Consider the following 14,444-nt stretch of genomic DNA (forward strand, 5'->3'; position numbering starts at 1 on the left):
AGAACTTGCTCTGCCCCCAAACACACCCTGGAGATGTCTGGGGCCATTCATCATTTCTCTGCTCTCCAGCGCTGAGGCAACGCACTCTGGCTCCAGCTCTGAGCTTGAGCCCATGGCAACCAGCCCTGGCAATGGGGCTCCATGGAGCTGCTCTCAGGAGCCCCCAAAGAGTTGGGGAGTGCCCCAAAACCTCCTTAGAAATGTGAGATACCTTAAAATCTCTTTGGGAACATCCAAATATCCAAAACTCACTAACGGGTTTCCCCTCCATTCATCATCCCCAAACTTTGGCTGTCTCATTGCAGACCCCACCCCACCTCCCCAATCCCAACCCCAACCCATCCCATCCCTGCTGGACATCAAGACCCCCTTCCCAAGCCCAATTTCCCCCATTTCACACCTCCCAAACTCCATCCCACCCATCCTGCCCCACCCAATGCCCATCTCACCCCTCCTGATCTGCATCCCACTTCACCCAATCCCCTTCCAACCCCATTCCACCTGATGCCTTCAGAAGGCTGACCTAGAACAGAGGCTGGACAGAGTTAAGAATGAAGTTTATTAAAAGAATTTAAATACACCTTGGGCAGTACAAGAGCCAGGCCTACACCCAAGATGGACCAAAAATGGTCAGAAAAATGGACAAGTCTCACATTTTTAGAAGTTTAGGTCCATCTGGATATTGCAATCTGTTCACTGTCCAATTACAGCTTCAGATGATGAAGTCCCATCCTTCTTGTTTTCTCTCTTCAGTCCACCCTTGTTCATGCTTCTGGGCCTGAAACTTCTAACGACTGTCCTTGGTATCAAGCTAGAAAAGGAATTGTTTTGTCTACCTACTCTGTGAAGGGAGCTCACTAACACTTAATAGGAAGTTCCAAACTGTAAACCCAGGCAGTGCAGAATATGAAAGATGAAAGCTAAAACTTAAGGCAACACACCCTGAGGGGCTGTAGAATCCAGGAATTCTGGGTGGGAATGAGTAGAATTCAGTGGCATTGAGTGCTTTTGAGGTGACAGATTGAACCCTCTCATCTCTTTGAGTGACAAGAAATGAAAACTACAACAGATAGCACCACAATCCCCAAGTCCTCCCAAGTATCTCTTTTAATCCCAGATTCCCTTAAAGCAGTAGAAAGTGAGGCTTTAGATGCCTTTGATGAATTTGCAGACTTTTACCCCAGTTTTGTCTGTTTTAAAGGGATGAAAATGAATCAAAAGATAGAACCAAAATAAAATGGCCACCAGCCCAGTGTGTTCCCAACACAGATCACTGGGAATGTGGGTCATCAGGGCTCTGCCCAAGGTGGGTCCTCTGGTGGGGGATGGAGACAGGGAAGCGCACGAAGCTCTTCCTGCACTTGGGGCACTCAAAGGGCTTCCCTTACCGGTGTCTCTGTTGGTGTCGGGTCAAGTGAGAGCTCTGGGTGAAGCTCTTCCCACACTGGGGACACTCGTAGGGCCTCTCCCCAGTGTGGATGCGCCGGTGCCTGATGAGGTGGGAGTTTTGCTTGAAGCCCTCCCCGCAGTCAGGGCAGCGGAAGGGCCTCTCATCCGTGTGAATCCGCTGGTGCACGAGGAGATTTGAGCTGGTCTGAAAGCTCTTCCCACACTCGGAGCACTCATAGGGCCTCTCCCCAGTGTGGATCATCTGGTGAATGGTCAGCAGGGACCTCTGGCTGAAAGTTATCCCACATTCCCCACATACATAGGGCCGTTCCCCGGTGTGGATCCTCTGGTGGCAGATCAGGCTGGAGCTCTGGCTGAAGCTCTTCCCACATTCCTGACACTCGTAGGGCCTCTCCCCAGTGTGGATGCGCCGGTGGGTGATGAGGTTGGAGTTGTGCTTGAAGCCCTCCCCACAGTCAGGGCAGCGGAAGGGCCTCTCATCCGTGTGAATCCGCTGGTGTACAAGGAGAGTGGAGCTCCTCTGAAACCTCTTCCCACACTCAGGACACTCGTAGGGCCTCTCCCCAGTGTGGATGCGCTGGTGGATGATGAGTTGGGAGCTGCAACTGAAGCCCTTCCCACATTCCACACACTCATAGGCCCATTCCCCAGTGTGGATCATCTGGTGGCGGATCAGGGTTTTCCTCTGTCTGAAGCTCTTCCCACACTCCAAGCACTTGTAGGGCTTCTCCCCATCCTGAGGCTGCTCATGGACCACCAGCTCAGAGCCCTGGCTGGATCTTCGGCCGCCTTCCCGGCACAGGGTGGGTCTTTCCTCCTCAGAGCACCCTGGGATGGGTTTGGAGCCCCTCCTCCTGCGGGATCTCTGGGGATTTTCCTCCCCGTTGGATTCCTGCACTGTGGTACCACTGAAAACGGCCTCTTCCACGAGGTTCTGCCGTGGGGATTTGTCCTCTCTGGTCTCCATCCTCAGCTCCTTGTCTGGGGGAGGAAGGACAAGGAGAGGATGGGATTTGCCTCCGTGCCAGAGGGAAGGGGAAGGAGATCCCCCCAGTGCGTCCCCGGCAGGACGGCGTCGGCAGCGGGGTTGTCCTGCAGCCGGGGGCCAGGCTGGGCTGGGAGATGGAGCAGGAGAGAGGGGGAAAGGGGCACTGACTTCCTCCTCACCTGCCTGGGTGTCCTGGGACATCTTCCTCGCAGCCTCCTTCTCCATCCAGCCAAGGTTTGGGAATGGGAAATCCTGGTTTGGGGAAAAATACAGTTCATGGGCACATTGGGTTAGGGGGCTCCCCCTGTGCAAGTTCATCTCTAGAAGTCACCAAGCCTCTGGAGTCTATAAAAACCTCCCAAACACCAAGATTCAGCCCTGAAAATGTTTCCCAGGAGTTCTTCATCTCTGGTCTCTCCCCTTTGCTGTTCAGAGTTTCCCCCCTGTCCCAGCTGCTGGGGGTCACGCTTGTACTGGGGGTTCCCCTGTCTGCTCAGTCCCTGCCCTCCCCAGGCTGCTGGGAGTGCCAGGAATCCAAAAAGCTCCCCCTGTTTCCATCTCCACACTTATGGATTGTGGGACCCCCAGTGTCCCCCCAAGGGGCATTTTCTGCTCAGCTTTGGAGTTCTTCATTCTCCAAACACCCCCCCAAAAAAACCACCCCAGGAACCCCCCAGGATATCTGGGCCAAGCTCCCCCTCCCTGGGCACCTACAGGATGGAGGGGGAGTGATGATCCCACGGGTGAGGGGCTGTGAATTTGGGTAATGCTCCACCTCGTGGTTCCTTCTACTTTCCCTGATCTTCATTTGTCCCTCCTCTTCCTCCTGCTCCTCCTCCCTAACTCCACCTTCTTCTCTTACTTCCATCCTTTCTCTCCTTCATCCCTCCTCTTCCATCCCTCCTCCTCCTCCCCCAGGAGCAGTGACACCCTCGGTGCCCCGTTCCCAAACCCCTCAAAGCCCACGGCAGGAGCGGGGATGGAGCCGGGACAGGTCGGGATGGGCAGCGCGGGGCTCTCCGCTGCTCCCACCCGCTGGGGACGGGGGGAACCCGGCCCGGGGAAAAGGAGAGGGAAACTGGGAAAATTGGGGGCTGCAGATCCAACCTGGGGCTGGCTGGGGACCCTGGCTGGGGACTGCCAGCCCTTGGGGCTCCTCTGGGGAGATGTGGGAGGGGGGAACGCAGAGAGGGCTGGGGGATCCCAGGAGTGGCAGCACTGGCAGGGACTGGTTTGGACTGGGGTAACTGGAACCTTACTGGGGCAACTGGGAATCCTTGGGAATGAGCACAAGCATGCTGAGGGCAGCTGGGATATACTGGGAGCATCTGTGACCATACTGGGAACAGCTGGAACCACACTGGGAGAAACTGGGAGTGAGTGGAACCATGCTGAGATGGACTGGGACTATTCCAGGGACAACTGGGATCATACTGGTAGGAACTGGGAACAATTACAACTATTCTGGGATCATACTCAACTGGGATCATACTGGGATCACAGTGGGAGCAGCTGGGTCCCTGCTGGCTGAGACTGGGATCCCACTGAGGGTGACTGGAATCATACTGGGATTGACTGGGAGTGGCTGGGAACAACTGGAATCATGCTGAGAGCAACTGGGAGGAGCTGGGAATGACTGGGAGCGTGCTGGGGCTGACTGGGATATACTGGGAGAGACAGGGAGTCCCAGGGATCACACTGGAGGCTGCTGGGGTCACACTGGCACTGCCAGGGAGCAACTGGGGGCCACTGGCCTCATACTGGGAGTGACTGGGATCAGACTGGGAGTTACTGGGATCAGACTGGGAGTGACTGGGATCAGACTGGGAGTGACTGGGATCAGACTGGGTGTTACTGGGATTAGATTGTGACTGGGATGAGACTGGGAGTGTGAAGGAAACTGGAAAATTGGGGAAAAAATGGAAAAAAGCCCAGGATAAATTCAAGGAAAATGGAAGGGAAAATTCGGGGAAAACCCAAAAATATCAGGGTGAAATCCAAAAAAATCAGGGAAAAATCAGGAAAAAATTGGGAAAAATTTGGAAAAAACGGGAAAATCTGACAAAAAATTGGGGAAAACCAGGAAAAGTTTGGGGGAAAAAAAGAGCAAACTTAAGGAAAAAAATGTAAAAAAAATGGGGAAAAATCAGGAAAAGACAGTGGAAAAAATCTGTGAAAAATCAGGAAAAGTCAGAAAAAATGGGGAAAAAATCAGAAAAAATAGGAAAAGAAGGAAAAGTCATGAAAAACCAGGGAAAATTGGAAAGAATATTTGGGAAATCAGGAAAAAAACTGGGAAAGAACTTGGAAAAATTGGGGAAAATCCAGAAAAGAAAGAGGAATAAATCTGAAAAGTAATAGGAAAAAAACCAGGAAAAATCAGGTAAAAACTAGGGAAATTTGAGAAGAAATTGGGAAAAAGCCGGAAAAAATTTGGGAAAGGAAGAGAGAAGAATCAGGAAAAAATGGGAAATACATGAAAAAAATTGTGAAAAATTGTGAGAAATCAGAGAAAATATCAGGAAAAAAAACCCAAAAAGACCCTGGGAAAAATCAGGAAAAATCAGGAAAAATCGGGAAAATATTGGAAAAATGAAGAAAAAACCAGAAATATTTGAGAAAAAATTGCAAAAAAATCTGGAAAATAATTCGGAAAAAATCAGAGAAAAAATGTGGAAAAAAAAAGAGAATCAGCGGAAAATCAGGGAAACAAACAGGACAAGGATAAAAAAATCTGGGAAAATCAGAAAAAAATAATGAAAAAAAATCAGGAAAGAATTGGGGAAAACCAGAAAGATTAGGGAAAGAAAAAGGGAAAAATCAGGGAAAAAAATGGGATTAAAACAGGAAAAAGTACAAAAATCAAGAAAAAGTTTAAGAAAAAAATGGGGAAAAAATGAAAAAAAATCAGAAAAATAAAAAAATAATGAAAAAAATCTAAAAAAAAATATTAAAAAAATCTGGAAAAATCTGGAAAAAATGGGGAAAATCTGGAAAAATATTGAGCAAATATTGGGTAAAATCAAGAAAAGAGAGAGAAGAAACCTGGAAAAAATCAGGAAAAAATCAGTAAAAAAATTAGGAAATACAGGGAAAAATCAGGGACAAATTGTGAAAAAAAATGGGGAATAACCAGGAAGAAATTGCAAAAAGAAGAGGAAAAATCAGGAAAAAGTGGGGGAAAATCAAGAAAAAAATTTAGGAAAAAATTTGGGAAAAAACAGGGAAAAATCAGGAAAAGAAAGAGGAAGAAGACTGGGAAAAAAATGGGAAAAATCAAGGGGAAAAAAAAAAGAGTACAAGAAAGTGGGGAAAAAAACTTTGTAAAATTGGGAAAAAAATTGGGAAAAAACTAGGAAATATCAAGGAAACAAACAGGAAAAAATCAGGAAAAATTAGGAAAAAAGGGAAATATTTGGACAAATCAGAGGGAAAAATCAGGAAAAAAAATTGAAAAATATGTGAAAAAAATTGTGAAAAAAATTGTGACAAATGCGGAAAAATAAGAAAAAGGGAATAAAACCTGGAAAAAAATCAGAGAAAAAAATCAGAAAAAAAATGAAAAAAATTGGGGGAAAATCAGGGAAAAAAATGGGAAAAACAAGGGAAAAAAATTGGGAAAAAATGGGAAAAAACAGAAAAATTATGGAAAAATTAGAGAAAAAGTTGGGGAAAAGACAAAAAATTTTGAGAAGAGGGAAAAATCAGGAAAAACAAAAAAATCAGGAAAAAAATGGCGAAAAAACTGGGAAAAAATCAGGGAAAAATAAGGGAAAAATAAGAAAAAAAAAAGAAAAAAAATAAAAAAGAGAGAAAAAGATTGGGGAAAATCAGGAAAAAAACAGGATAAAATCCCCCTATCCCATTTTTCCATGGAATTTTGGGAATTGCCTACCTGGGAGGTTGTAGAAGAATTTCCGGACCTGGGAATCCGGGGAGTGGGGAAAGGTGGAATTGCAGATGAGCTGGTCCAGATTTTTGGGAAGGTTGATGGCCTGGTCCTATTATAGCTTCCAGAATGTTCAGATGAATCCCACGCCTTCTTCCAGCTGGAAATCATGGGGAAATCATGGAAAAATCATGAGAAAGCTGTGATTCAAATTCATGGAGTTTTGCCCCCAAAGCACCCTTTTTTCCTGTGAAAATATTAATTTTTTTGAATAATTAAATGGAAAAGATTAGGGGGAAATAGGGAAAATTAGGATGGAAATGGAGGAAAAATGGGGGAAATTGGAGCCAACGTGAGAAAATAATAGGGAAAAAATGGGATAAAATTAGGGAAAAATGGGATAGAAATGAAGGAAAAATTGGGAAAAATGGGAGAAAGGAATGGAAGAAGATGGGGATAAAATGATGGAAAAATGAGATAAAACCAGGATAAAAATGGGGAAAAAAAATGAGGGAAACTGGGAGAAAAATGAAGGGAAAATGGGAATAAAAATGGTAAAAATGAAGTGAAAGTGGGAGAAAAATGGAAGAAAATGGGGAAAACAGGAGAGGTCATGGGGAAAAAACTGGGGAAAAATGGAGCAAAAAGAGGGTAAAATGGGGAAAAAATAGATTAAAAATGGGAAAAAAATTGGGAAAAATTCGGACAACATGGAGAAAAAACTGAGTGAAAATGCAGGAAAAAATGGGAAAAAAAAAGAAAAATTAAGAAAAAATAGAGGAAAAATGAGTTTAAAAGGGGGAAATGGAGGAAAAAAGGAGAAAAATGGGTGAAAACTAGGGAAAAATAAAAAATAGGATAATAGTGGGGAAAAAATATATGAAAATGGGATAAATGAGGAAAAATGGGAAAAAATTGGATAAAAACGGGATAAAACGGGAAAAATTTGGGATAAATGGGATAAAAATGTGGGAAAATGGGGACAACATTTGGGAAAAATGGAGACAAGTTGTACCCCAATAGGAAATGACTGGGAGAGACAGGGCTCTTCCTGCTGCCGAGGAAACTGAAACCACACGGGGGGAGCAACTGGGCAATGCTGGGAGCAGCCACTGCCGGCACCGGGAGCCCCGAACCCCTTTCCCGGCCATGCCGGACCCGCATCCCCCCGGCCCCTTTGCCGGGGCTCTGCCGCCACCGCCACCGGCACCCCCCAAAAACACCTCCCGGGGACCCCCGGGGTGCCCCCGAGGGGCATCTGCGGCTCGGCTCTGGAGCCCTGCCATCCCCAAACATCCCCCCCAAAAACCCCAAAGCCAGGGAGCCCCGGGGGATTTGGGGCGAGCTCCCCCTCCCCGGGCACCTGCGGGATGGGGGGCGATGGTCCCGAAGGAGCTGCAGATGCAGAGAGCGGGGAGCGCAGGTGGAGCCTCCTCTGCCTGCTCCAGCTCTTCCTCCTCCTCTGTCCCTCCTCTTCCTCCTCCTCTGTCCCTCCTCTTCCTCCTCCTCTGTCCCTCCTCTGTCCCTGGGCGTGGTTCGGAGCCCTCGGGTGAGCGGGGCCGGGCCGGGACACGATGGGAAAGGGCTGGGTCCCCCCCAAACCGAGCTGGGGGCAGCGGAGCTTTGGGGGAACAATGGGAACAGGGCGGGACAGGGGAACAGGGGGAGGTGGGAGCACTGAGGGTCCCCCAGTTCACCCCAGGAGCCCCAAGCCCCGTCCCAGCCCCCCCCAGTTCCCCCCGCAGCCCCGGCTGAGGGGGGCTCAGCCCAGGAGCCGCCGTCGTTCGGGGCTCCCCCGAGTGCAGGAACGGGAGAGTTCCCGGCTCGGGGAGGCCCCAGCACAGGAGGGGATCTTGTCCCTCTTCCAGGGCCTTTCAGGGTCTTCAGGCCCCTCTCAAGAGGAGTTTTCCTCTTTTTCAGGTTTTTTGGGGGGATCCCACCACTACAGGGGTGTTTTTTCCTCCCCATTTTAGGGTGTTTGTGCAGCCGCTGCCCCACAAGCCCCTTTTGAGGGGGGATCATGACGGCTTTAAGTGACATTTTTAGGGGTGTCCCCACCCCAAGCCCCTGTAGGGGATGTTTTGTCCCCCAGGGTGGATTTTGGGGGTTCTCTCTACCATGGCCGCTTTAAGGGCCCCCGGTGTTGTCGGGTCCCACTGTAACTCCTCTTAAAAGGGCAACACCGCTCCCGTTGGTTCCGGCAGTGGAGCCCGGGAGGGGTTGGGGGTCCCGGGAGGGGTTTGGGGGTACCTGGGTGATGCCGATGACGGCGATGGGGTCCCCATGCTGGGTATAAACCTTGGTGAGGGTTTCCTGGGAATTTTGAGAAGTTCTGTGTGTTTTTAGGGCCATGGTGATTTTTGGGGGTTCCCAAGGGGGTTTACAGGAGTCCCGATGAGGGAATTTGGGCAATCCCGGAAGTGGAATTTGGGATCTCAAGGTTGTTTTGGGGAACCTGCTGGTGATGGACATGGGGACCCCATGCCAGGTATGAACCTTCTCAATGTCTGTATGGGGTTTTGCGGTTTTGGGGAGTTTTTGGAGCATCCAGGGATGTGTTTGGGATCAGGGGAGGTTGGGGTGTCCCGGGGGCTTTGGGGGTTCTCGGCAGGTTTGGGGGTACCTGGGCAATGCGGGTGGCAGTGCTGGGGACCCCGTGCCGGGTTTGAACCTTCTCACTGCGCACGGGCAGCGTCAGCGTGTTCAGGGAGATCCTGGGGGGCCCGGGGGGTCACCCCAAATCCCAGGGACCCCAAATGCTGAGGGACTCCCAGAACTGCCCTCACCGCTGGATCTGCTGCAGGCAGGGGGGCACCAGCACTCGGCCCCCACCCTCCACCATCACAGGGGGGCTGTGGAAGAAATCTGGGGGTGCACAGACAGGTCGGGTGGGACCCCCAAAGTCCTGGGGGAGGGGACACAGGGGGACTCCCAGGAATTCCCGTTATGGGGGAAAGAAGCGGGACCAGGAAGAGTTTGGGGGGCTGGGTGGGTCATGGGGGACCCCCAGGAGTCTTGTTGGGGCTGGGGATGGCAAAAAACAGGGTGACCCGCAGGATGGGTTTGGGGGGGAACTGGATTGGAGCTCCCATGGCAGTGCGATGGGGAGATCTGCCCGTGGAATTCCATGGGAATGGCATGGCAGTGAGATCCATCCACAGAATTCCCATGGGAATGGGACAGCAGTGGGATCCATCCTTGGACATCCCGTGGGAATGGGATGATGTCTGAGATCCATCCATGGAATTTCCATGGATTTCCCAGCCATGGATTTGCCCTCCCAAATCCCACATTCGGATTCCCATATTCCCTGGGAATTCTGCCCTCCCCACCTTTACACTCCAGCACCTCCCGCCCATATCTGACATATTTCCGGAGACATTCCCTGCGGCTGTGAGCCTGGGAATTTGTTAATCCCTCAGCCTGGATCTCAGGGATCCCCATGGTGGTGCCACAGTTGCCATCGCAGCCCCACAGATCCCCCAGCCCCGGCTCCCCCTGCTCAGCCCCGCTCTGGCTGTGCCGCTGCTGCAGCATCTGCAGCTCCCCGCTGGCCCCGTGCCGGTGCCGCTCCTTGTGCCGGCTCTGGCTATCCCAATATCCCAGCCCTGGCTATCCCAATATCCCAGCCCTGGCTATCCCAGTATCCCGGCCCTGGCTATCCCAGTATCCCGGCCCTGGCTATCCCAGTATCCCGGCCCTGGCTATCCCAATATCCCGGCCCTGGCCATCCCAATATCCCAGCCCTGGCTATCCCAATATCCCAGCCCTGGCTATCCCAATATCCCAGACCGGGCTATCCCAAGATCCCAGCCCTGGCTATCCCAATATCCCAGCCCTGGCTATCCCAATATCCAGCCCTGGCTATCCCAATATCCCAGCCCTGGCTATCCCAAGATCCCGGCTCGGCTCCGCCCGGCCCCGCTCGCTGCGGCGGCGCTGGAAGGGGATCCCAGCCAGGGACCCCATGGACATGGACTGCGGGAAGCCCGGGCCGGGCTCCGACAGCGCCGCGTGCAGGGAACGCAGGGAGAGGAGAACTGGGGGGACATTTGGAGATTTGGGATCGGGGGGGTCACGGCTGAAGGAAAGGGGGAACGGGGAGAGCCGGGAAGGGCATTTGGGGATGCCAGGAGTGACAAGAGGGGAGGCTAGGGCTGGCTAGATGTGGCATGGCTGGAGTTCAGGGCGTTCCTGTACCCAGGAAAGGGAGCTCCAAGGGTCCCCGCTGTCCCCATTGCCAGGACAGGGCAGGGAAAGCCGGGATGGCTGGGAATAGGGGTCCCGGGTGTCCTGAGTGCTGAGGAAAGGAGGGGCTGGCTGCTGGGAGAGGCAGGAATAGGGGTCCGGGGGGTAAATGGGTCAAGGAGAAGGGGGCTCTGGGGGCTGCGAGAGGCGGGATGGCCGGGAAAGGGGTGCAGGCGTTCCTGGTGCCGGATAAAGGGGTGCAGGGTGGGACCCAGGGCCGGGAATGGGGGTTCGGTGGGATGGCGGCGACCAGGAATGGGGGTTTAGGGGCCCCTCGGCGCTCCGGAATGGGCGATCAAAGAGTCCCGGTGCCGGGGGTCCCCCTCACCTCTCGCCGCTCCCCGGGAGCGCCCCCGGCCCCAGCGCTGGAGCCATCGCGCTGCTCCGCTGCGGCCCCGCCCACAGCCCCGGCCCCGCCCCCAGAGCCGCCTCCGGCCCCGCCATTGGCGCCGCTCTTTGCTGCCCGCCAGTGGCAGCCCGAGGCTGCAGTGACGTCACCGGTCGCCGGGCAGATCCCGGCGGCGCAGGGCGGCCAAGGCGGAAGCGAAAGTGCCCGAGGGAGCGCGGGGGGAGGGGACGGGGCAATTCCAGGGAATTCCCCTGGATCCCCTCCCGGGATCCCCCGGGACCCTCCTCGGCCACGCACTGCGGGACCCCCGGGACAAACTGGGCTGAACTCCCGGGCCCTGCGCCCAAACTCTGCCTGGAACCCGCCGGCTTCGGCCCAAAGCGGGGGAAGCCCCGGCATCCGTGGATCCCATTTTTCCTGCGGCTGCGGCTCCCCAGCCCCGGCGGAGCAGGAGCGGCCGCTGGGAGCCCGAGCCCCGATTCCCAATCTCCTTCTCTCTCTCTGCTGCTCTCTCCCTCTCCTTTGGGTGATCAGAAATGCCAGAGCGGCTGGAGAGCCCCGTGCCCAGCTCGGCTTTCCCTGGAAAGGGAGGCCTGGGGGTGCGGTGCCCCGGGATGGCCGGGAATGGGGCTCCGGGGGTCCCCGGGCTGACGGAACCGGGGGATCCAGGGGCTGCCAGGGGAGGATCCCCGGGAAAGGGGGTGCAGGGCGCTGTTGGTGCAGGAGAAGGGGGTGCAGGGGGTCCCGGAGCTGGGGAAGGAGATGCGGGGGGGTCCCAGGGCCCAGGAATGGGGATCCAAGGGGGTCTGGAAAAGGCTGAGCAGGAAATCCAGGAGTGCAGACCTAATTCACATCAGAGGCACAGAAATCCGGGTGCAACAGGAAACCAGACACTAAGGACTCCACAACTTGGAAACAATGAACACTAAACCAATGAATTTCTATGGGTTCAGACTGAATAAAGTTTAGGAAACATCTAGTAAAACTCCCATGTCATGGAATGATTTTCTCTGCACATGCAGACTATGTGTGATTGAAATGATTCTCTTCAGAATCAAGTCATGCCTTATTTCTCTAAAGACATTGTTGGAGAGTTTTTGCTTTTCACAGTTTCAGTGAAAGGATTACACCATTAGAAGAATTTTTTGCAATAATTCTACTTTTCTGTTGTCAGTTCTGTTTCGGCCAGGGGTGTGAGAATCAGTTTTTAGTTAGAGAAGAAAAAGTAAATACTTGATTTCTTTCTAATTTTTGTTTTTATGTTTGTGCATGGCTCTTAGGGATGGCAAAATTATGGTATGGGTTTTTCCATGTTCACCTTTAAGCTGCATTTTGAAAACTAGAAGACCTTGAAAGGAGGCCCTTTAAAATGTAAACAGTTAATAGAAAATTGTTTAAAAAAAACAACAAAGAAACAGCAGATGGGGGAGGGAGCCCTCCATGTGAGTCATCCCATGGCTGCCCTGGAAGAGAAGCTTCATTCCAGGCAGCCAGCAGAGGAGCTTTAGAAATGCAAATTAACACCTCTGGGGCAAAGCATGGACAATGTACCAGGGTGTTCCTGCCTGGGGGAGGAATTGGGCTGAATTCTCTGCCCCTCACCCCAAGCTCTGCCTGGGGGCACAGATGGAATTTGCACAGCTAAAGGCAGATCCCATGGTGAGGATATCTGACTGCAGCAGAAATTGGTTAAGCTGCAAAGGAAAACTGCAAATGGACAATGTTGTGAAAATTTCACTATAAAAAATGGGGGAGAATCATCCCACTCCCCACCCCAACTTGTGCTCTCACTTTCTATGTTATCCAGGGTGAATTAGAGCACTGGGGTTTTTTGCTACCCCAAGCGAAATCAGTTGGGAATCCAAGTATGTGCTGATTTAATTAGAGAAAAGCCCAAAATTGATGCTGCCCTGACTGGAGGGAGCACCCAAAAATGGGGAAAAGATGAATGGCCACCAGAACAAATCCTGCAACACCATGGGCCAGCCCCGGGGAACCCTAATGAATTCATATCAGGTGCCAGAAAACTAATTTATCATTTCCATGGCATAATTAGATTACAGGATGTCTTCAAAATAATCCCCAACCAGACAGCTCCAGTTCCTGACTTTCTTCCCAACCAATCCACCCAGATGAGGAACACAACATTTCACCATGGGATGGGGTCACATTATCTTTTAGCAGGAAAAGGAGGCAGAGTTTGTGGAAAATTAAATGACTCAAACTGCTGCTGGCAAATAGATCACAGAGGAAAAGTGGAGAAACAGATAACAAAAGATATAAGAAAAATGTAATGTACCGGTCCAAATGTGGAAAGGATGGGCATGGGCAACTTTTTTGTGGTTCCCTGGCAGACCATGGGTTAAACGAATGCAGTTTCTCCTCTCATGTTCTACAGCAACTCTCATCTTTTCACCACGCACACACCTTGCTGAGTGCAGCTCATTCAGCAGCTGAGCAAGGGGATGCAGGGGGCAGCCAGGCCTCCTGAGCCACAAACGGCTACAAAAGGACAGAGAATGAGGGCACTGAGAGCAATCCCAAAATCAAAAAACACCCAGGAAGAAAAAACAGAGCCAATGAGTGAATCTGCTTGCAGATAGGGCCAGGGACTTGCACATAAGGAAGCAATGGGAAAAAGCCTCAGTTTCAGAAAATGTTACCAATTGACAAGGACCGCTGCTCTGACAAAGTCCCCGCTAAATTCCTGAACTTCCAGAAGAACAAAGACTTAACAGAGCCATCAATATCGGATGTTATACAAAAGTGGTGGGTACATATTAACCGGGACATGCAGGAGGCAGATGGGGAAGTCTGAACCTTCCAAGCACCTCCGCCAGTGGGGAAAGGGACAGGGACACGCGGCCGGGAAAATCAGGACAAAAACGAGGCCGCGTCCTCCAGCAGCTGGAGAGAGCGCACGGCAAATGCCCCACGGCCTCTCCCTTTGGGCAGCAATAAAGTCACTCTCACACCGCTCCTCGGGCTCCTTTGGCCACACAAACCTCTGGCGCCGGGAATTTTCCCGCCCAGCCCCGGGCACAGCGCAGCCACCTCCGGGCTACCGACACGAACCGGGACGAGCCAGCGCTGCTCCGGCACCGGCTCCTGCCGAGGCCCCAGCGGGAAGGAGACCGCGGGCACCGCTCCCGCGGCGCCCTCACGCCAGGGCCAACACGGGCCGGCCACGGCACAAGCCACCCGCCACAGCCCCCTGCCGCCCCCTCCCGGGCCCGCAGCGAGCCCCGAGCCCCCGCAGAACCGAGCGCGGCTCCCACCTGCGATGGCTGGGGCCGCCTCCGAGCTCCGCCGCCGCCTCACCGGGCTCCGGCCGCTGCCGCCGCTGCCGGGCCCGCACAGACGCTCCAGCAATGGCGGCTCTCCTGCCCCACGGCCGCCCTGGGGGCGCCAGCGGGGCCGGGCTTGTCCCCGCTCTGCCCAATCAGAGCGCGCCAGAGCCAAGAGTGACGGCAGCAGCAGCCAATCGCAGCCAGCGGCGGGCTCTGCACACGGCACAGCCCCGCCCCGCGCTCTCAGGGCCCGCCCCGGGCTGTGTGAGG

General features: G+C 52.8%; 1 protein-coding gene across 1 annotated transcript; it reads right to left on the reverse strand.

Annotated features, from left to right (window-relative positions):
* Positions 1 to 540: 540 nt before the first annotated feature.
* On the reverse strand, positions 541 to 14,268 carry LOC147646432 (uncharacterized). The gene is made up of 4 exons (XM_086873500.1): positions 14,163 to 14,268; positions 6,294 to 6,447; positions 2,578 to 2,650; positions 541 to 2,391 (listed from the first exon to the last, which is right to left on the reverse strand). Exons 3-4 carry the CDS (start codon positions 2,621 to 2,623, stop codon positions 1,385 to 1,387), a joined length of 1,053 nt encoding a protein of 350 aa, XP_086729626.1. The 5' UTR covers positions 2,624 to 2,650; positions 6,294 to 6,447; positions 14,163 to 14,268; the 3' UTR covers positions 541 to 1,384.
* Between the last annotated feature and the right edge of the window lie 176 nt (positions 14,269 to 14,444).

This window comes from Cyanistes caeruleus, unplaced genomic scaffold, assembly GCF_971803275.1.
Source record: "Cyanistes caeruleus unplaced genomic scaffold, bCyaCae1.hap1.1 HAP1_SCAFFOLD_99, whole genome shotgun sequence".
Lineage (NCBI taxonomy): Eukaryota > Metazoa > Chordata > Aves > Passeriformes > Paridae > Cyanistes > Cyanistes caeruleus.

What these genes read in the sequence shown, in the direction of transcription:
- LOC147646432 (XM_086873500.1), bottom strand. Translation starts at nt 2,623, where the DNA reads ATGGAGAAGGAGGCTGCGAGGAAGATGTCCCAGGACACCCAGGCAG. An exon ending in GTCCCAGGACACCCAGGCAG is followed by an intron (nt 2,392 to 2,577) that starts GTGAGGAGGAAG and finishes TTCCTCCCCCAG; the next exon opens with ACAAGGAGCTGAGGATGGAG.